This window comes from Notechis scutatus, chromosome 3 (assembly GCF_049901735.1).
Source record: "Notechis scutatus isolate UNSWTSFEM ecotype Mainland chromosome 3, rNotScu1.2, whole genome shotgun sequence".
In the NCBI taxonomy this organism is placed as follows: Eukaryota; Metazoa; Chordata; class Lepidosauria; order Squamata; family Elapidae; genus Notechis; species Notechis scutatus.
The window spans coordinates 87,207,405-87,230,802 of NC_142011.1; the positions used below are offsets into that span (position 1 = coordinate 87,207,405).

Here is a 23,398-nt window from a genome sequence, read left to right on the forward strand (position 1 = left end):
AGATAAAATAATCTCTTCTATGTGCTAAACCACCAATTACCTATCTTTGTGCACTAACTGTGACTGTATGTCATGCAACACTTAATATGCAAAATAATGTTATTTTTGTTTATTTAGCTCAACAGAATCATAAGTTAGTTACAGCAGGTGCTCCATCAAATTTTTAATAAAGTCTCTGTGTGCTTCATTTGAAAAACAAAGAAATAAAGCTGGATACAATACAATACAATAGTTTAAGGGTTTACAATATCAAAACAAGCAGGAATTGAGTGCATAACTCTTTTAGCTTCTAATTAGTACTATTGTGCATATGTAATATAATCCAAATGATGTCACTAACACACATGATTTTCTGTTTTTAGCAGACATTCAGGTGTAATAAGACACTTCCTTTACATATCTCTGAATGGTCTGGTAAAGCAAAAGTTTACTGTATTTCGAGATAAGTATTATCTAAAATATTTTTTATCACTAGAGATAATGAAGAATTCTTCAATTACAGAACATTCTGGCTTGAAGGTGGCCACTTTGAGTATGATAAAATAAAACAGCTAAGAGTGGGGGTGAGCCAAATATTCTGTAGTTTTTTCCCTAATCTGTTTTCAACCTCAACAACACAACAGTAGGAGCTGTCTTAACTCTGTTTCTGCTTGAATTGATTGAACGATTGATAAAGGCTTTGAAAGAAAGGAAGCAGTTAAGTATATTACTAGATTGAAGAAGGCAGCTTTGTTCCATTCTTGCCACTCTGGCTGCCAGAAGATGCCTATTAAAGCAACTGCAGCTTCAGATATGGGAAAGTTAGAATTTATGTGGGTGGAGGAATGGAGGGATGGACGGGCAGAAAGTGTCGTGTTGTGTGTGTGTTTTTTTCATCCAAGGCAGATAGTGCAAAGATGTTTGCATATGTGTGTGTGTGTGTGTGTGTGTGTGTGTATTCATTCTTAAGTTTTGGGGTACTTACATGTATGGCTTCAGCTTTGTTCGGGTATTTTCCACGTCATTGTAGTTGTGCTTTTAAAGTTGTAGCAGCGTTTGGCAGAATCTCATCTGCCATCATCAGGCTTCTGTATAGATGAACACTATACAGAAGCCTGATGATGGCAGATGAGATTCTGCCAAATGTTGCTACAACTTTAAAAGCACAACTACAATGACGTGAAAATACCTAACAACTACACCATACATACATACATACATACATATATGCGCAAATAATTATATATACCATAATCCACACTCAAGTGTTGCTGGTGTTACTAAGGCTGTGTATGTGCAGAGTTGCTAGAGTGTTGGTTACGTTTTGAAATGCATGTGACATCTCTGCATGCTTTTGTGTTAATTGGCTATTGAGCTTCAGAGTACATTAAAATACAATGAAATACATAATAAATGGGATTGATTTATTGAGATGCATTAATAGAAAAGAATATTAAAGTGACTAGCGTGTTCACTTTAAGCAGGGGGAAGGGTAGGGGGACTTCTAGGAGGAGAAGCCTGTCTGGCTTTCCTTTTGGCATGGGGAGGGGGGAGGACCCAATAAAAATCAAACTTCCCCGAATAAATGGGAAAAATAAAGGCCCAGCGGTCCAGAGTCCAAAAAGGAGGGTGGGGTCTGTTCATCAGAGGATCAGAGAAGAAATCAGTTGAAATCTGGGTGGGAGGATATTCAGAGAGGGATCTGGCTGGGTCTCTTCTTCCCTCCCCCTTTGATTCTCCTCCATGCTGCATCGAGAGCCCGGGACGGGTTGACTCCTTCCTATGGCGTCATAGCTGAGTCTGTACTAAGATATAAAAGCCAGCCCCCGGGAGAGACCCCAGCTTTTGACTCAGCTCCTTTCAGTCAGTAGCTGTGTCTCTGAAAGCATTCTGTTAGATAGCAATCACCAGCGATCTTCAGTTCTTTTTTCCTCTCTTCAAGCAGCTCCCAGGGATCTGGGCAGCTGCTCTTCCAGAGAACAGGGCTCTCTCTCTCTCTCTCTCTCCTGCAAGTTGGGAGCAGCGTCACAGAGCTCTGTGCAGGCAAGCTGGGCAGCGTCTGCAGACCTCCCCCACGCCTGCAGTTTGGAGGGATCGTAAACACGATCGGCAAACTGATAAGAGCTCAAGCCAGCTGATCGTGTAGCTGGTTGTTTTTCCCTTGCTGACTTCGCTCGGGGCTCTGTATAGCCTAAGGAGCGATTCTTCAATCTTGGAGCCTGTTTTCCTGTAGTCAGCGGCCATCTTGGATTCAAGCCTTCCACCACGAGGTGAGCGGCCATTTTGTAAGCCCGGGGGCCATTTATACCCTAAGAGGCTTAATAGAAAAATTTCTAAACAGCTTCTTTCCAACGCAAGAGCCTTTATTTTACAAATGGAGCAAGATAAGGCTCTGGCAGAGCTTTCCCCCCCAGTGGAACAGTCTCTTAAGCCCAATAGGAGAAAAAGACGTAGGCAACGCACCCAATCAGTCCAGAGGGAGGTGGCTGCTAAAATCAAAGCTAAGGCTCTAGCCTCTACCTTTGAGCATAGACCAAGGGATATCCAAGATGTAGTCTCATCAGCCATTAGGCAGGGATTGGCTGAAGGCTTCAAGCAAATTCTTCAACCTCTGGAAAGGGTTCAGGCCCTTCTCCCTTCTCAGTCGGTGTGATGAGCCAGATGAGGACGCGCCCGTGGACATGCAAGCTTTGGTATGTCCCATCCTGGGCTCAATGCAGCATGGAGGAGAATGGGCATTGGTAGAAGTTACCCTGAACACCCTTTCTGTCTATGCTGCGAGAGAGCCCAGCCCCTCCCTTGATTCATCCAGAGAGGGTAAGTCATATTTCTGTATTCATTTGTGCTTTCAGAGACACCTTTCAGTCTGTCAAGTATCTTCGCCAAAGCTGGGGTCTCTCCCGGGGGCTGGCTTTTATATCTTAGTACAGACTCAGCTATGACATCATAGGAAGGAGTCAACCCATCCTGGGCTCTCTCGCAGCATAGATAGAAAGGGCGTTCAGGGTAACTTCTACCAACGCCCATTCTCCCCTCTCGGCTTTCTTCCCTAGCATCACATTAAGGGGAGGGGGAAACAAAGTGGGACAATAGGCTGCGAGGGAGGAGTGGATAGAGAACTCCTTCCAAGGTATCGACTGGAGCATTTTCCCATGGGGAAGCGAAGGGCCTTGGTTGGAGGCAACGGGAATAAACGCAGCAGCTCCAGACCGCACCAAGTTCTCAGACAGGTATCCCCCAACCCTCTCTCTTTCTCTCTCCCCCCCCCCCACACACACTCCCAAGTCCAGAGGGGAGTCTCCCCTGGGTTTCCCGGTTCAAGTTGCTGAATCCTTTTTTTCTGGGTGTGGGGGAAGAGAAATGCAAAATGTGTGCTCAAATCTCTCACTGGTGCAAAGTCCTGGTTATTAAAGATGGGAATGGGGAAAAGATGCTATTACTTCCCCAAGGAACCAGGGAAAGTGGAATAAAAATAGGTGAAGGTGTGTGTATGTGTGTGTGTGTAAGTAAATAACAGCTGCTGTTATTTTGAGAGCTTCTAAGCTACACAGCATTCTTTAATAAATACTAACAATAACGAACCATAATATACAGGATTAAAGGAAGGACTGAAATCAGAGGAGGGGGGGGAAGGAAGGAAGGTAGGTAGGTGAAATCAGGGGAAGGAAGGAAATATAAATCGGGGAAGGGAAGAAGGAAAGTGAAATCAGGAGGGGGAGAGGGCGGTCAGGGAGGCAGAGAGGGAGGGAGAAGAGAAGAGAAAAGAGAAGAGAAGAGAGAGACAGATAGAGATAGAGAGAGCCAGGGCCGGGCATGGCAAATAATTTAACAACCAGTTCTCTGCCTTAATGACCAGCTGGGTAGGTGTGGCTGGAGGGGGTCATGTGACTGGGTGGGAGTGAGTGACGTCAAGTTGGCCATGCCCACTCAGGATTTGTGGCTCTTGGTGTTTTATTTTCTGTGGGAAATTGATCCAAATGGCTCTTTGAATGTTTAAGGCTGCTGACCCCTGACCTAGGGTAAAAACAATAAAGAAGTAACTTGCCCCATGTTCCTATTTCTTTATATGGAACTCAAAATCATATCCCCAGGTTTTCTGAGGTAGGCACAATCCTATGAACAGAACTAAATATGTTTAGCTTAAAGAAGAGGGTGGTGGTGGATTGGGAGGGGGTAAGAGGAGAGATGGTAGCAATCTCCCAATACTTAGCCATCAGTGGAAAGAGGGTGTGGATTTCTACTCTGTAGCACTTGAGGGTAGGACAAAAGCCAGCAGGTAGAAATTTTCCAGAAACCCAAGCTCAAAATAAGGAGTAGTTTCCCAATCACGAGAGCTATTAAATGGTAGAATAGTCTGCTTTCTGGAGTTGTGGGTGCTCCATCACTGAAGATTTTCAAACAGTGGACAGTCATTTGTCTGTGCTGGGGAGTGGTCTGATTAGAAGATTTCCTAAGTGTTTTTGATTCTATGGTTTTGGTTGGCTGGTCTTGAAATAAGTGAAGAAGAATTTGACTTGGTTAATATCACCATAAATCCAGAGCTGTAGACTAGAAGAATCCTGGAAAGAGTCAGTACTTAATCCTTTCCATATTGTTGCCAAGAACACAAGTTGGACGTGCCCAGCATGTCCCTAGGAACTCAGCTTTAAGAGCTGAATTAAAGAGTTTAATTTTTTTAATGAGAAGATTAACTAAATATGCTGACTGCAGCAGGGCAGCTGTAGTGTATCTTATCTCTGCTGTTGCCAATAAAGTGGAATTATGCAGATTTCAATAGAAGAATATTTGTAGCTCAGAGTTGGGCAATGAAACGTCTATAAGAAAAAAACAAACTCTGAGAGAACCAAGGATCTCATGCAGATTTATTTTGTTTCTCCTTTATAAAAATAAAACAATGTCCTAATAATCACATTTCCAAGGGCTTAAATCATCCTGCAACCTGTTGAAGTTACCAAAAATTTCTATCCATGACCCTGCTTAGGATATGTGTACTACTGTTTGATAGGCATTTAAACACCGTTGATTTGAAATTTGGTTCCATTATAGAATGACAATTATTTAAGTCTAAACTGAATAGGAATTAGTATAGTTTTAATTAAGTGTAATTCTGCAAACATATAGCAGGCTGTTTTAATTTTGAATGAAAAATAATTGAATAGTACTACATGCATAATTCTTAGAGACTTTTAAAGACACATGTTTGTTAATTTTTTAAAATCTAATCTAATTTTGGTAGCAATGAAGACAAAATAAGCTTAGAATTTGCCAATCTTGTGCTTTCAGACATTGCAAATTTTCTCAATTGCCTGAGATTACATAAAATGCATTTATACCCCTACGCAGACTTTCACAGAGGTGACTTTTGAGAGGAGAGAAAAATAGGGCTATGTCTACGTTGAGGCATATCATGCTTATCCTGTTCTCCAATCGTGTAAAACAGGAATGAGCAATCTGCAGTCCTATGTACTTTTTTAAATTTCAAATCACTAATTAATGCTGAAAACTGACAGCAAAATTTTCTGCCGTGTTGAAAAGAAATGTATTGGAGACATACAGTAGCTGCCCTGAAAGTAGGCCTATCACAATAGGAACACCCCGCCTCCCCAAATGTTCCCTGAAACTGAGCCCACATAAATGGTGTATTATTTCTCACCTCAGTTTTAAATTTGATCTTTGGCCACCAATATTGCCACCTTCTGCTTTTGCATATTTACAACAATATTCAAATAGAGCCTTTTTCAGACTTCCGCGGGATACAGCAGGAATCAGGGAGAACAGCTTCATTCCACTTCCCTTCTCCTCAATATATTCGCTGTACATACACAACACCCTTGAAACACTTTTATGTATGTTGTTGCAATCATACAGTTTAAAAGCAATGAAAAATAAAATTTCTGGTTTTGCTCTGTAAGCAACCCATAAATTGGAATGCCATTTGGGAGAGACATTCACTAATTTATTGAGGGAACTTTCCCCTCGTTTTCCATCTTATATTGAATCATGAATAAATATATCATTCTCCTGAAGATGATGTAATCCCACACTTTATTTCATACCATACTTATTTGCAGATTAAGCTCCTTGGTAACTTCATGATCATGTCCATTCAATATATCTGGGAATATACTGAAATTCCAGTATAATCATTTTTTAAAAGATCTTGTGCCATGTATATGAAGCATCCGTGTATTGGTTATGACAAATAATATATTTGGAAGAAAATTTGAGTTAGGTGAGACAAGTATTGAGAAATTTAGCATATCTGTTGTCATGACATAAACATAAACATGTCAAAACAGCAAAGAAGTATCCAAAGACACAATGAGCATAATGGGAAGGGATGATGACTTGAATGTTATTTTGCAATTTCAGTGACAAAGCAGCAGCTTAATAATAATAATGATAATAATAATAAATCCTATGCCTACACAATTATTTTATGTATACTGGAGTCTCTGAAGCTCCAGTGTACACATTGAGAAAATTTAGAAGAATGAGTAAAGTTTAACAACACAGTTTGTCTGATATTTTATTGGAATTACTATAGAAATCCTTTAGAAACATTTCAGCAATATTGTAGAAAACAAAGACATTCATCACATATAAAATTAAAATACATATCTGCAGCTTTTGGTAGCTCAGAATTGTTATATTTATTTTTTATGTTTAATTCATTTTATTGTAATTTGATTGTTATGAGCCACCTAGTCATTGAAAGTCAGATGGCATACAAGTTTACTAAACTACTACTATTGTTGTTATTGTTGCTGCTGTTGCTGGAACACTGATGATAAAATGCATCTCAAGGCAATAAGCATTTTATTCCATAATGAAAATACTGAAATTCAGATGCATACCAAACTAGCAAAATGAACATTGAATTTTTTTTCCCCAATAGGTAGGCGAGTTTGTATGTAAATAAATAAGGATAGAATTGATTACTGGGTTTGCTTTACTACTAACCTGATGAAAATATTGCTCTTGTGGTCTTCAGTATAGAGTTAATCTCCTTCAAAATTCCTCTTATATTGACATTCTCTTTTAGCTCTGTATCTCTTTTATTAAAAAGATTCCAAGCTGATAAATGAGCTCAAAAGTATATTTTTAAAAGACATTGAAAAGAATTATACAGTGAGGTTCTGTTTTATCCTAAAGACAGAAACAGAGATTCATTGACTATGAATGCAGTTTTTTAGTTTCTATATTCACCCTTTCTATATTCACTGACTGTTTTTGTCCCATATCTGTGCATGTAGAGAAAAGGCTGGTAATTGTTCCCTTTAAAAGACCGTGAGTTTAAGATGAACTGTAGAGAATATAATAAATAAGAACTGAATTACTTGTGGGACTTAAATATGAACAACTGGCTGGCTTGTTCTGTGCAAAATATAGGGGAGTACAGTTATAATGAAATGTTTCAAGTATAATGGTGTGGCTGTGATTTACTCCCACAGAAATCTTGAATAGTGGAGAAGTAGAAGGTTTCTTATTGGCTCTAGTGAAAATCCATTTTGTCTGTGCAGTTCACCGAGGAAGAGGTTTTGTTGTAGAGAAACTCAAGTATGATAGCTCTTTGATTATTTAACATTTTGATTGAATTATTTTTTGCTTAGACACTGGCCATCAACCTAAATTCAAACTTTAGTTTGCCATGGAGAAAGCATCTCAACTGGGAGTAAGTTGGCAGAATTGCCAACAGCAAAAGGTGTTGATTGCTATTATGCACATACCTCAGTTGTGCATTAAATTAAGGATGTGCATTTTAATTTATAATTTCAAGGTGGGATAGAAAAATCTTAATTAAATTGACAGGTTTTTCCAGTGGGATAGATATGCTGTGCCCAATTCTTATTAATTAGAAGCAGCGACCCTGTCTGTGAATCCATTAGGGGATTGTCTAATTTGCTTAATCCAACTTTTCACCAGCCATAGAAAAAAATATCAGTCCTGAGCCCTCACAATTTTCCAACAGCCATTGTCGTGATGTTTGGAATAGTATTTGATTGTCACAATGCTTTGCAGTGACATTTTTCTTGTATTTGGCAGGTAGGGTTTTTTTGGTACGCAATCAGATTCTTTTTTCACTTTTCAAAATGGTCTCCTACATTATTGTTTTTCTCGTGACCCAAGCTTGGCATTGCCAGAAATAGAAAGTCTTTCAAAAGTTCTGTTATATTTTGTGGTCATTCCTTTTTTTTTTTTGCTGTATCCATTGTGCCTAGTATAGACTGTCAGCAGTTTGTTTGTTTTACTTACTGAAAACCTGCTGTGTTCTGGGCCTAGTCTTGTACAGCAGGATGTGATTAAATTGCCTTTCTTCTGGGTTTTTTTTTTTTTTGCCTGCTACGGTGCCTTTCCTTAGTGCAAGGGTCTTCAAACTTGGCAAGTTTAAGACTTGTGGACTTCAACTCCTAAGAATTTCCGACCTAACATGACTGGAGGAGGAGTTCTGGGAGTTGAAGTCCACAAGTCTTAAAGCTGTCAAGTTTGAAGACCCCTGCCTTAGTGTATTGTAATGATCCTGGTAGCCAGGAAGGCAAATCATTATTACAGTACTATTTCAATTCTTAGTCAGTAATCATGTTTTCCCCAGTTTTCAATTAATTTAAAGCAGATGTTTAGGTCTAAGTTCTCTAATATTGTTTAGCCTCTGCTTAGTTTCCTCATCATTGGAAGTGTTGAAAGGAATAATTCTTTCTAAATACAGTAATACTGTATTGCTCTCAAATGTGGTTGACCTCAGATAAATATTGATTTTAGAGCCTATATTCTAGAATTGTGGGTAATTACATTTTTCCTCTGATCACTGACTTAATAGTCATTGGGAAGGGGTGATAAATTTCCACTCTGTTTTTGATACATACCATCTTTATGCCTAAATGCTTTGTAATCCTATGTTGTTTTCTCTCCCCATTGTTTCTGTGCAGAAAAATAGAGGTTTTTGAAGTAAGGCTAAGAGTCTTCCATAGCAGCATAAAGGCATATGTTTGTCATTAATTTAATTTAATTCAGTTTAGGGTTGGAATTGGTTATCCAAATAGCCATTTCTGATTTATGCACACCGTCAACTGTCAAAGCCACAGCAAGAAAATATACAGATTTCATTTGATAATGGTTTTTATTTCATTTTACTTGAGGATGGTGCTCATACAACCTCTTGAGAACTAGACAGATGCTTTTGCCTTGATAAGAGCCTCTGGTTTTACATGTTAAGTTAAATATACCACAGGCAAAGCCATATATGTTAGTTTGTCATACTTGTGACAGGTTCCTCTGGGTATATTAAGAAGAGTTTATATCAGCATAATGCAGACTGGTTCATTATCATACAGTCTTGAAAACGTCATCAAGAATGAAGTTAAAGGGAAGAATGATATGTGAGGTTTTAAACTCTTAGAAGAAAATCAACACATAAATTCAAAAATATCAATTCATAATGTAGAAAACAATTATACAGAGATTACACATTTATTTTTATGCAGATTAATAAAAATGATTAAAATAACATCTATTCATAAAGGGGCATCTTTCAAATATAATTGCTTAAGCAAATGTGAAAGTAATTAAAATTAGAGAACAGACATTAATCCTTTTATTTATTATTTCCTTTTGGCTTGTAGATTGCTTTGAAATATGATCCACAGGTAGAAGAAGATCTCCGCAACTGGATTGAAGAAGCTACTGGCATGAGCATTGGCCCAAATTTCCAGCTGGGCTTAAAGGATGGCATTATACTGTGCGAGTAAGCAACACTTTTTAAATTCTCCTTCTGTTTAAGCCTAAAACAGCAGCTGTCGGGCATAGACCAAAATTTATAGTTTCCACTTTTAAAACGTTATGTACACATGCCTGTGTCTTAGATAGGCTATTCAATATACAGAGAGATGCGTATATTACGTAATTGTTGAAAGTGCAGGTTTGAAGAACTGAACCTACCAAAATAACTCTGGAGCTCTTAGAAATGACAGAATATAGTTCTCCTTTGTAACTATCTCTTCAGCTGAATTAACATTATCAACATTTCGTGCATTTTTTGTTCTCTATGAAATAAGCTTGCCTGTTACTAAAATACCCTATAATTTTCATGTCAGGTTTTTAAAAATTGGAACTTCAAGGAACTTCTTATATTTTGCATACAGGAAAATGCAGTATAATAGTTGAACAAAATTATAAGGTAGCTAGTCGATGGAAAATGTGGAACTAATGCAGCTTGTACCTAAGATCATTTTCTTGTATGGAAAAAACATAAAACGCCTTCAATAGCAGGATTAACACTTTTTTAAGCGTGGTACTAAAATTTAGATTATGGCTTTGTAAAAAGACAGAAAATAAAAAAAGGCCCTTTACTTCATCATTTTTGCAGGCTTATCAACAAACTCCAGCCAGGATCAATAAAGAAAATAAACCAATCCAAGTTAAACTGGCACCAGGTAAGCTATGGTTAATTTTTTTATTTGTCTTTTCTTTAAGGAGAATTGTAATGAATAAAAGTTAATGGCCAGTGGTTTTCAAAAAACAAAAATGAATCATTAAAGGTTTATTTTTCAGGAACCACAAATTGTTTACAGTATTAACTGCTGCACCAATGTTTGAGCGACAGGATTACTAATTTTACTAATTAGGAGATATCATACCTGCACATTTATTTCTCGCAAATAAAAAAAGCAAGGAGGAAGATAGCTCTTTTAAAAGAAATCAGAGAACCAGAAGGGTTTTTTTGGTAATTTTTTATTTTTATATTTTAAAACATCTCTTTCAGTGAACAACGTGGTTCCAGGTTTTTACACTTCAATAGAAACATGACCTTAGTATATATTTATCTTTCACATTCAATTCTATATCATATCATTACCTCGATTTTCCAACAAATTTTCTCCATATTCTTATTTTCTTTACACTTATTAAATCAATTTTCAATTTATATCTTAATTCCTTTTTCTGTAAATGTTCTCATAACTTATTGTATAGTCTATAGTATAACATTTTTTTAAATTCTAAATTCATTATACCTTTATACTTTTATCTGTCACATTTGCAATTTTATCACATACTTTTATTTCATTATTCAGTAAATTTCATCTTAAATCTAATAATTCCAAAAATTTCCCCCTTCAATTACTAATTAGAGTGTGCTGCCCTTCTATCTTGTATATCTGTTAAGCCTGGATTCCCCAACGGGTGTTAAGGAAAACAAACTAAACAGAACGTGCAGCGAAGTCAGATAGGAAGACAGGTAAATGTGTGAGATAAGTTTTCTAGTTAACACGCAGTAAAAATACAGATACGCTTGTGCTATCAAAAATATAGTTTATTCCATTTAAGAATTATAGCATAGTCATAATAAACAGTCCAGTAGTCATATACCAAATTCAGTCAAGTCTTGTCGAGGATACTCTAATTGCAAAGTCCGTGTCGAATAGCCACTGTCAGTACACATATAATAAATCTGTCCAAAACTTATCTTCTCTCCGTTGAGAAATATCTTCAAAGTAATCCAACACTTCTTCTCCTCCCCGATCCAGCAAGAATGCAGTCTTCAATAAGCCAGCCAGTAAGAGCCAGAGAGTGCCTTGCTGCTTATATAGTACTTTTACAGCTGCACCCTTAATTACATTCCTTTAGCTTAAAGTCACATACACTTTATCTGACAAACCATGATTCATCATTTTATTATCTTTACCCAAAACAGTTAGGGTAAAACAATGTTATCCCTAACATTCTCCCCTTTTGGGTAATAATAATAAATATTACAATAATATATCCATTTATACTTTCAAATCATAATTGTCACAACTCTCTTTAAATTTTACAACTCCTTGAGCTTTTGTAAACTGGTCTGCAATATTTTCTTCCGTCATGCAGTACTCAAGTTTAATTAGACCATTTTTAACAGATTCTCTAACATTTAAGTATCTTAAATCAGTATGCTTTGATCTACTCTTTACAGCAATATTAGTAGCTAATTGTATAGCTGCCTGGTTGTCCTCGTACACAATAATAGAATCTTTAACAGTTATACCCATGTCTAATAATAACTGTTTGTACAGAATTAAGTCAGTGCATAGTAATGACAGACATGAAAATTCTGCTTCCATAGTTGACAAGCTAATATGCTGTTGCCTGATTGACCTCCACCCTATTAAAGTCTTACCAAATAATATAGCCATCCCAGATGTTGATTTTCTAGTGTTTATGTCAGTTGCAAAACTTGCATCTGCATAGGCACTAAGATTCAAATCACCTTTTGGCTCTAGATACAATGCATGGTGCATTGTTCCTTTAAGATATCTTAAAATTCTCTTTAATGCTTGCCAATGACATTGATGTGGATCATTATTATATCGTGCCAGCTGATTAACACTATAAGCTATATCTGGCCTTGACCAATTGCTTATATATGATAAGCTACCAATCAAAGATTGATATATGGTCTTATCAAATTTGGGACTTTGAGCATCAATTTTGCAAATTTCCTGACTCATTGGAGTCTTTGCAGGCTTACAAAGTTCCATTTTATACAATTTAATTAATTGGCAAATTTTATCCTCTTGTGATATCTTAAATCCTTTTGTGGTTTTATTAATTGTCAATCCTAGATACTTTTTAATTTCACCTAAATGCTTTAATTTTATCCTTTTTGCTAATAATGAAATAATCTTAGTAGCTTCATTATTGGTCTTAGTAATCAAAGCAATATCATCTGTAAATAATAACAATAATGACACCGTTCCATTATTTTCTCTTTTAAACATACATGGATCTGCTAAACCAGATTTAAACCCTATATTGTTTAATTCTTTCACAATATATTGGTTCCATTCATAGCCAGATTGTTTCAATCCATATAAACTCTTCTTGAGTTTCCAACAATCATTGCTATTTGCTTTATTATCTTTTATACCAACTGGTTTTTTTAAATATATTGTATGCTGTAATGGTGCATGTAGATATGCAGTTTCTACGTCTAAATGGTTAACAATATAATTCTTCTTAGCTGCCCATACTAACGCTGCTCTTAAAGTTGTAGCCTTAAGATTTGGTGCAAATACCTCATCATAATCAAATACATTTTGGTTAAATCCTTGTGCTACTAATCTAGCTTTATAAATTACTTTCCCATTATTTCCAGTCTTTACTTTAAATATCCATTTGCACCCAATGGATTTTTCTCCTGGAGGTAATTTGGTTTCTTCATAAACCTTCATTTCCTTTAATGAATTTAATTCTTTTTCCATTGCCTTTTGCCAATTCTCCTGATCCTTAGCAGGATACATCTTAAGTTCATCTATGCTAGTAGGAACTTTATTTACTTGGCAAACAATACTCGCCTGATATCTTTCAGGTGGTTTTGTTATACGCGTTGTGCGTCTAGGTATAACAGGACTTACAGGTGGACTTTCCTTTATTTCCTGTTCTTGACTATCTATCTCTTCTTGATCAATTATTTCCTCTTGATCTGGTTCTATTTGCTCTTCATGGACTTCTTCTTTAATTGGATTTTTCTTATAACTAGTCTTTTCTTTCTGCCTCTTATAGGGTTCTATAATAACATCATTAACTGAATCCTGCTCTAATCTGTTCCATCCTATATGTTCTAGGAATTGTGCACTAGCACTGCAGTATACTCTAGATGTACCTGGTTCCCAGAATCTATAAGATCTATGGTTTGCTTGATATCCAACAAAAACTAATCTTTTAGCTCTATGTTGTCCTTTGTGCCTGAGTTGTGTAGGGATATGCACCCATGCTGGTGCACCAAATGTGTGAATATAACTCAAATCAGGTTTCCTACCATGCCACAGAGTGAATGGTAATTCACCTGTTGTTGAATTAACAACATTGTTTAATATGTGATTACCACACATTATAGCTTCTCCCCACAAATTGTCAGGTAATCCAGAATCAGATAACATTGTCCTTCCCATTGATTGCAGTGTTTGGCCTCTTCTCTCTATAAAGGCATTATGTTGAGGCCTATATGGTGCAGACTTTTTATGTTGAATACCTGCCATTCTAAGTCTATTCTGGAATTTATTATTTGTAAATTCCGCACCATTATCTGTTATAAGAGTTACTAATTTCTTTTTAGTTTTTCTCTCTGCAAATTTTAACCAATTAAAGAAATTTGTATACGTTTCAGTTTTTCTCTTCATTAAAAAACAGAAACCATACCTAGAATAGTGGTCCATTATGCTTAATATGTATCTAGCACCACCTACACTTGGCTTTTTAGGACCTATTATATCGGCAAATACTACCTCTAAAGGCTCTTTGGTAGTAAATCCATCAACTCTATTTGCCGGTATAACTTTGCTTTTGTTTTGATTACAAGCAGAACATTGCAAATACTTATTGCAAGGTTTCAAACTTATTCCTTTAGATAGTTGAACAGTTCTCTTAATTATTTTAAAATTTAAATGACCTAACCTTCGGTGTAACAAGTGAATACATTCGTCATGAGGTTTCTTATTATCATAAACTGTGTTAGCCACTTTTAAACCATTATCATTTAACACATATAAGTCACCTCTTAAAGATGCAGTAATTTTCTTACCTTCTTTTTCTATTAAACAAGTATCTCCCCTAAAGGTAACTATGTATCCTAATCTAACCAACATTCTAACAGAAAGCAAATTAAATTTAAGTTGAGGTACATATAACATTTTTATGTTCTCATTTATACTAGAACAATGAGCTATACCTTGACCTTTTGCCTTCATTTTCCATCCATTTGCCAGTGAGATATGCTGTGAACTCATGAACATTTTTACAAATTTTTTGTTATCATTTGTAATACAGTGGGATGCACCACTGTCAACCACCCATAAATTATTTTTTACAACTCCATTACTATACATGGCTAACTCTTAATTCTTATTTCTTCTTTGATGGCTTACAGCATTCTGGCTTGCATTCTGACGCTTTGGTTTCTTACAAAATCTTGCAAAATGTCCTCTCCCTCCACAATTAAAGCACTTTTTAATTGCGTATGCAGTAGGAGATTCATTATTTTCCTTTTGAGGTTGCTCCCTCCTTAACTGATCTCTTTCAAGCCTTCTTCTGGCCTCTTCAATCAATCTGCCAGTGATATCAGTTAAAGTTAGGCTTTCTTTAGGCAATATTTCAAGGGAAGTTACGTAGTCATCAAAACTTTCGTCTAATGAAGATAGAATTATGTAGACCTGGTGTAGCTCAGAGAAAATTAACTCCTTCTCATGAAGTTCCTGAAAAATGCTTTTCATAGTGTTCAAATGACTCAGCATATCACCATTCTTTTGGAGATACGTCCGGAAAAGCTTCCGTGTTAGATTTATGTGAGCACCAACGTTATCTCGAACATAAATCCTTCTCAGTTTTTGCCAACACCCAACAGCAGTTTGCTCTCCGTGTATATGAACAAGCTGCTGATCAGTTAATGATAGTCCTATGATGCAAAGTGCTTGTTCATTTTTCTGTTTAAATTGTTCTATCTTTTGACTATCTTCCTCATCTTCAGGATCCCATTCTACATTTGGTGGATTTTCAATTATGTTCCACAGACCTTCTCTTCGTAGAAGTAGACTACATTTCATAGACCATGAAACATAGTTTGTTCCATCCAGCTTGGATATAAGGGACAAACTTTGTAGACTGACTTGTGCCATGTTTCACTATATGGATATAAAAATATAATTGATAAAACACAGCTGTCTGTTTACTGTAACGTGTAACAACACAAAAATCTCACTTTTTACATAAACCTGTTTTTATCCTAGTTAAACTGACTTTGCAGTCTCTCTGGGCCCATAACCAGTGTTAAGCCTGGATTCCCCAACGGTGTTAAGGAAAACAAACTAAACAGAACGTGCAGCGAAGTCAGATAGGAAGACAGGTAAATGTGTGAGATAAGTTTTCTAGTTAACACGCAGTAAAAATACAGATACGCTTGTGCTATCAAAAATATAGTTTATTCCATTTAAGAATTATAGCATAGTCATAATAAACAGTCCAGTAGTCATATACCAAATTCAGTCAAGTCTTGTCGAGGATACTCTAATTGCAAAGTCCGTGTCGAATAGCCACTGTCAGTACACATATAATAAATCTGTCCAAAACTTATCTTCTCTCCGTTGAGAAATATCTTCAAAGTAATCCAACACTTCTTCTCCTCCCCGATCCAGCAAGAATGCAGTCTTCAATAAGCCAGCCAGTAAGAGCCAGAGAGTGCCTTGCTGCTTATATAGTACTTTTACAGCTGCACCCTTAATTACATTCCTTTAGCTTAAAGTCACATACACTTTATCTGACAAACCATGATTCATCATTTTATTATCTTTACCCAAAACAGTTAGGGTAAAACAATGTTATCCCTAACAATATCCCTCAATTTATTCCCCTTTAATCCATAATCAAAGTTTATCATAATATAATCACACTATAATTATCACATTCTAGTTTAATAACAACAATCTCCTAACTACTATATGTCACATATGCATATATATATATTTTAAGCGAGATTCCGCATGATAGTCTTTTCCCTCAATTACTTTCTAAATATTAATTTATTTCAAATATATTGATCTATTCAATTAGTTATAGAAACTGATATTAGTCTTTTCACTAGGATCCTCATAATTCATTTTCGCTATATTCTTTGTTTTATTAAATATAATTCATCTTCTTATCATAGCTCTGCATTTATTTCAGTTGAATCCATATATAAATTAACAATAATCCTTAAAAAAAGCCAATTTAAAAAAAGAAAAAAATCAGTTTCATTCACTTTTTAAAAAAACTACATTCTTATGTATTACAACACATTACCTTGCAGAATCCCTTTTCTTTAATCTTTATCTACCCATTGTCTCTATGTCTCCTGACTAAACAATTTCTTACCATTTTTGTTCGGTTTCCATATCTCCTTGTTTTCTGGTTATTTCTCTTATTACCTCAGTTTCCCTTCATTTTTCCCTTCCTTATTCCAATTTTTATCCCCCTCCCTCTTTAAAACTTTCTTCTGTAATTCCTTTTTCTGCTGTTTCCTTTTTCTTTTTTTAGCTTTCAAGACATTTCCCTTTTTAATTGCCTCCTCAAACCTCCAAGTTTTAATTCCCATTCTTTTTCCCTTTGTTTTAATGTTCGTTGCTCCATTTGTTCGTTGAAGCTGGCTTCTTCTTTGATCAGCTCCTCCCCTTCTGGCACTTCTTGTTCTTTGTTCGCCATTTCTATTAATTGTAAGGCAATACAGCATGATTCATTTCTTTCACGTAACATTTCCTTTATATTTCTTAATTCCATTTTTAGTTCCAAAAAATTCTGCCATTTTTAGACACTTCTTTTATATTTTCTTTATCCCTTTTTTTAGTATTTAAGTCCAAACCAATTGTCCGGTAATTTAATTCAACCAGCGTATTAATGTTTATTTCCAACGATCAACTTCTATTAATTCCTCTTTAAGTTTTTTCCAAAATCATCAAATAGTCCAATATCTATAAGTTTAAATTTATGCCAAAATCACCAAACAGTCCCAGGGTAATTTCTTCATGCTTCTTTCTTTTATCTTAATATTCTGTGTTTTCACTTTTCAGTTTCTATTTTATTTTAACAAAGTTCCTCTTGTTTTGTATCAAGTTTCAATTTTGAAAGAACCAGGCACTTTTTAAAAAATGTCACTTTAAGTTTTCCTTTACCATTAGGTGTCGCTTTCTGTTACATCCAAATTCCAGCCTTTCTTTCCACTTTTTCCCCTTTATTTGAGGCTTTTAAGTTTCAAAAATACATATTATTAATCATTTCCTTTTGGCACATTCAAGTTCAGCATTTAATTATGCCTATTTAGTGCCAGAATCATATGTTTGTCCAAATTTTCTTCCAGCTTCCTCCTTCAATTTTGCTTCTGACAAAATTCAAATCTTTCATTTATTTCCACCTTTCTTTTCTCTCTCTCTGGTCGCCGCTTTGTAATTCTTTTAGAAAAATTCTTTATACCTTAATTGCGGGGTATCTTTATGTCCATAAATTATGCCTGGTCTCCACACTGTCCACTTCTTCACCGCTCCAGCACAAACTTAATTCCCAGATAGTTTCCCGTCTTTAGGACAGCCATTAAAGACTGCCGCTTACTCCTGTCTTCAAGGGGAGTATACCTAACCAGGGAGGGGAGATGCTGCTCCCCTCAACCCAGCTGGCAGTCTTCCCCGCTTTCCCCACCCCTCTGAGGTGGATCTGGTCCGACAGGGTAAACACGGATCGAAGCTGCGCACAATCACAGCCTCTGGTTCGTCGCTGACGGAAGCACCACCGGAAGTCCACAGAAACAAGTTTTGTTAAAAGCGTTCTTGAGATTGGAGAAATTTCTATCTTTTTGCAGTTTTTCTCTAAATTTTCATAGCTCAAGGAATAGGATACTCTGTACTCACTTTCCAAATAGCAGGGCCCTGTAGTAGTACAAGAATGAAAATCAATAACTTCTGTTTTAAATTAGAAATTTGCCCAATTTTCTAAAGGAAATGATTTTTCACATTATATGTATCAGGAAAGATTAAATAGAAGAATACCCACATCCAACAAAATAAACCTTCAATACAACAGGCACTGAAGCAAAATTATTTTTTGCAACAGTAGTACAAATATTATGGGATCATTTCAGCCAGGCACTTCAAGATCAATATTGAATAAAATAAAATTGCACTTTTCTGATGCCTTGTTAATTATTGAAATATTCTCTTCCTGTTTTCTGTTATGCTTGACTTTCAAGTTTCATTTAAGTATCATTTTCCTCAATTAAAAATATTTTATTTACAAATTTGTGTACCTAAATCATAACTATCATTAAAAACAGCCAGAACAGTGATTTGAAGGAAGATGCTGGCAGGTAGCATTTCTCCCATCCAAGTGAATTCCACCTGAATTGGTTTTTCTCAAACAATAGCCCTCCACAATTATTGGTTCCAAGTAATGTGTAGCTCCACTTTAAGTAAACAAACGTTTAACAAGTCATAAGAGTGTGACTTCCTACATTTGTTTCTAGCTGGAGAACATTGGAAATTTTATCAAGGCCATACAACAGTATGGCATGAAACCGCATGATATTTTTGAAGCAAATGATCTCTTTGAGAATGGAAATATGACCCAAGTTCAAACATCATTGGTGGCACTTGCAGGCTTGGTAAGTACATTGATCTATGGAGTCCAATGCACAATTTACCATCCTTAGTAAATAACAAACCTTATAACATTGGTTCACATCATTTGTTACCTAAAGAAATATAGAACAGGCATGCCCTTGAATTTCATAGTTTGAGTTTGTATTATGGCAGCCTTAAGAATTAAATTACTGAATCCCATTAATTTGTCTACACAAAATTCATCACCTTAACCATGTAACATTAACAAAGCAATAGGTCAAAATGTCAAATCAAGAGTCTGATCATTGATTTTGAATAAACATGACAAACCTTCATTCTTTCACAAGGGCTGACAATCATACAAATGCCATGCCTTACTTACTGAAATTGGCTGTTGTGAGACCAGGGTGTTTTGGGGGACATTTGCATGATGCCATCATTCATGCCGTCATTCTGTCATCATTGCAATTGGTTACAAACACTACTATATTGGATACTTGTATCTTAACAATAAGTGATTAGAGAAAAGTGCAAGAAATATTGAGGGGGTCCCTGGTACTCTCTGAGTTTGGTTATTTTCTTGCAGACATTTCATTACCCAAACTAGATAACATAATCCGTGCTAGTAAGGAGTGGGGTTTACTCTCAGTTTATATTCTAGTGGCTTTCCCTGTCAGTGTCGGTGGAAGAGGCCTTGGAGGTTTTTTGATTGGGCTGTTTACTGTTAGCTTGTATGGCAGTTCCTTGATTTGGGTATTGTTTACTTCTTGATTGTTGACCTGAGGTTAATCAAGAGTAACCTCAGACCAACAATTAAGAAATAAACAATACCTTTGTTTGTTGGGCTATTGCATAATATAAACTGAGAGCAAACCCCACTCCTTACTAGCACTGATGATGTTACCTAGTTTGAATAATGAAATATCTGCAAGAAAACAACCAAGCTCAGAGAGCACTAAGGATGCCTCATTTCAACCCCAAGCTGCAAATATTCTCTTTTCTTGGTACAAGAAATACTAAATGTAATTTTATCCTATGTCTAGGCAAAAACCAAGGGATTCCACACTACAATTGATATTGGTGTTAAATACGCAGAAAAACAAGCAAGAAGTTTTGATGCCGGAAAACTCAAGGCTGGACAAAGTGTGATCGGTTTGCAGGTAAGCAAAAAGGATAAAAGGTACTAAATTAATATGCAGAGAAAGTTTTTGGGATGTAATTGCCTATGATTTATACCTTATTTCAAAAAAACTGATGAGATTTACATTAGCACAGAGCAGTTTTTCAATAATTGAACTACTTTTAGATCACACTTGGTAATAAGGCAACTTTTTAAAAAGGTGCTCTGGGTAGCCTCTTCAGCTCAGAAAATACAAGCCATAGTAAAGCAGCTGTTTATTCCAACATATGTTATTTTATTTGTTACTAGCCCTTCTAGATGAGATTAGGAATCCAAAGTTATGGATGTTAATGCTACTATTACTATAAAATTACGGTAATGGAATCTTACAAGTTCCTTCCTCCCCACTTCCTCCGCTCATGAGAACTAGGGGTCATGTCTGAGGCACTTTCTTGAATTGTATTTCTGCTCTAGACTCAAATTTCTGTCATCTTGGTTGTTGCTTCCTCCTCTTCCTCAAGATTATTCCTTATGCTAGTTGCATTTACAGTGATGTTTACCAGATATTTGACTCTTTGCATATGTAAGGTTTTTTTGGGGGGGGAGCAGAAAATGCAAGCTATATTCACAAGGAGACAGTTGACTAGTCCAACATGGCTTTTGCTTCATATCAGATGTATAGATATTGTCAAAGTGTATCCAAAACAGATTTTGCCATAATTTGGAAAAAAAACCTGTCATCATCACAGAGATGAGGATGTTGATGGTTTTTTGTTTTGGTATCATTAGGTAATGTTTGCCCATGAACACCATAAGTCTAAACTAAACTAAGCTAAACATAACTAAAGCCAAGAATATTAATTGTACCAGGGAACAGAAAAGCCAATGGTGAGGGTAATGAGTGATGGTGTAAGGATTTGAGTTAGAGGTGAGAACATCCTGAAATTTTAAGATGGTGGATATAGCAAGGGGCAGTTTTTGTTTTTGGGAAGTACATCTTGTTCTAATAATCTTATTTAAAAAGCAGACTGGGTTTAGTATATTTTGTCTTTTCTTTTTTTATATATTTTTCATCCATGATGATATATTTTGTTTCTATTACTCTATGTACAGGTTATATTTTGACTGATTTTTTTCATAGATGGGTCTTGCCTTGTTTTTTATGGATATCCATCACATGTTTCTGCATACTTTTTCTAAACATCAGTTTCTGTTAAATGAATTTTTGGGCAAGGCAAGTATTTTGGTATCATTTGGAACTGCCACTCCCCCATCCCAAAGTCAAGTTCCTTGGCTTCAGTTCTTTTAGCTATACAGGTCATCCTCGACTTAACAGAGAGTTAATTTAGTGACCAGTTACTGAAAAAAGTGACTTATGACCATCTTTCACACCTACAGCATCCCCATGTGATTTACATTCGGATGCTTGACAACTGGTTCATATTTACGACGGTTGCTATGTCTCAGAAATCATGTGGTCAACTTTTGTGACCTTCTGACAAGCAAAGTCAGTGGAGAAACCAGATTCACTTAACAACTGTTGCAAGTCATAAAATGGGGAAAACTCACTTAACAAATTTTTCACTTAGCAACATATGTTCTGGGCTCAATTGTGGTCATAAGTTGAGGACTATCTGTACCACTTTAGTCTCTGTAATTGATGCTTATTCGGATATTAGTCATACCTATCACAACAAACATTTGGGGATTTTTAAAAAAAATTGTATTCTCTAATTGGTTGTAGATGGGGACTAACAAATGTGCCAGTCAGGCAGGAATGACAGCCTATGGAACTAGGAGACATCTCTATGATCCAAAGATGCAAACAGACAAGCCATTTGACCAGACAACAATTAGCCTGCAGATGGGGACTAATAAAGGTGCCAGTCAGGTAAGGAATGCCTACTCTCTGATCTAGATTTCCAATCCTTCTCTTCTGAATTGTATCTAATAGTCTAATTATTGGAAAGGATGGATTCTAGTTTAGTCTCAGTGCATTTTTGATCCTTCAGTTAAATCTTGGAGGAAAAACAGAATAGTCTGAAGGCTTTTCTTCTAGTCTTTGCATTGTAAGTACTGAAGCAGCAAGGGTCCTAACAAATTATTTCCCCCATTCCACAGTCATGTTCTGTGTAGAACTATTGGGCAACATTGTTTAATGAACTTAATTTTACAGTATTTCACATGTATCCTAGTTGTACTATTTACAGATACAGTGGCACCTTGGTACTTGTCATTAACTGGTTCCAGAAGGGTACAATGGGTTAACTGGTTCCAGGAGGGTATGATGGGTATTAAAAATAAGCACCAAACAAACCATGTGACTTACCATATGGCCCTTTGAACTTCTTGTCTGTCCCTCATCCTATATCAGCAGCTTTTCCAGTATTGCTGACTTCCTGTCCGCCCTCTTTGGCTATCCCTTGCTTCCTTTTACAGTGACCTTCCCAGCACAGCCAACTTCCTGTCCATTCTCCGCAGTTGCCCTCCTCTTCTGATAATAGGTTGTCAGGTATTAAACAAACAATGAGTGCTGGGACATTTCTGCATCAAAATGCATTGAGTGCCAAATTCAACGAGTTTTGACGCCGTGGAGTACTGACGTACCTCTGTAGTCCTCAACTTATAATTGGGGACCCAAATCTCAGTCAGAGTAAAATAAGATGTCACATGATTGCTTCACTCAATGACCACAATCTCAGCATTCCATGTTGTGGTCATTAAGTGATCTTGCATATGTTAATAGCACTAACTTAGTAATATAAGATAAATAGATCAACTGTTGTATGTAGTTTTATGTGGTAGTATGTATGGCAAAATAACTGCCAGGAAAGTTGTACTGTGTTCAACCTTTTTAATGTTTATTCAATAAACAATAAAAAATTAAGTGATCTTGCAGGTTGTTAAGCGGAATCCCAGGTAAGGAATGTGGTATGCCTTGGGAAGGTGGGAGAGGCCTGTGGCAAGCTGCTTGTGTTTCAGGAGCTGAAAAATCTCCTGAAACCTAAGCAGAATTTTCAGTCCAAATAGAGACATTCACGTACAGCTGCACTGGATCAAGATCTTCTTCATCCTCCAGAGGCACCTCACCTGCCTTTATTGCTTTGCGTCTCCACTCTGGAGCTGAAAATCCTCCTCACCAACCAAGCAGGATTTTCAGCCCAAGTGTAGCGATTTACACATGTCCTGG

The 23,398-nt window shown here is 36.3% G+C and overlaps 1 protein-coding gene across 3 annotated transcripts in view; it reads left to right on the top strand.

Moving 5' to 3' along the window:
• Positions 1-23,398, top strand: part of CNN3 (calponin 3) — a 40,163-nt gene that overhangs the window by 15,170 nt on the left and 1,595 nt on the right. For 2 of the 3 annotated variants that reach the window (XM_026671848.2, XM_087960646.1), the window contains exons 2-6: positions 9,600-9,721; positions 10,343-10,409; positions 18,992-19,129; positions 20,132-20,248; positions 21,953-22,099. In XM_026671848.2, the coding sequence (XP_026527633.1) occupies positions 9,600-9,721; positions 10,343-10,409; positions 18,992-19,129; positions 20,132-20,248; positions 21,953-22,099 (591 nt within the window). Of the gene's footprint in view, positions 1-1,912; positions 2,250-9,599; positions 9,722-10,342; positions 10,410-18,991; positions 19,130-20,131; positions 20,249-21,952; positions 22,100-23,398 lie in introns of those variants that run through there. The other variant, XM_087960648.1, reaches the window with a different exon arrangement.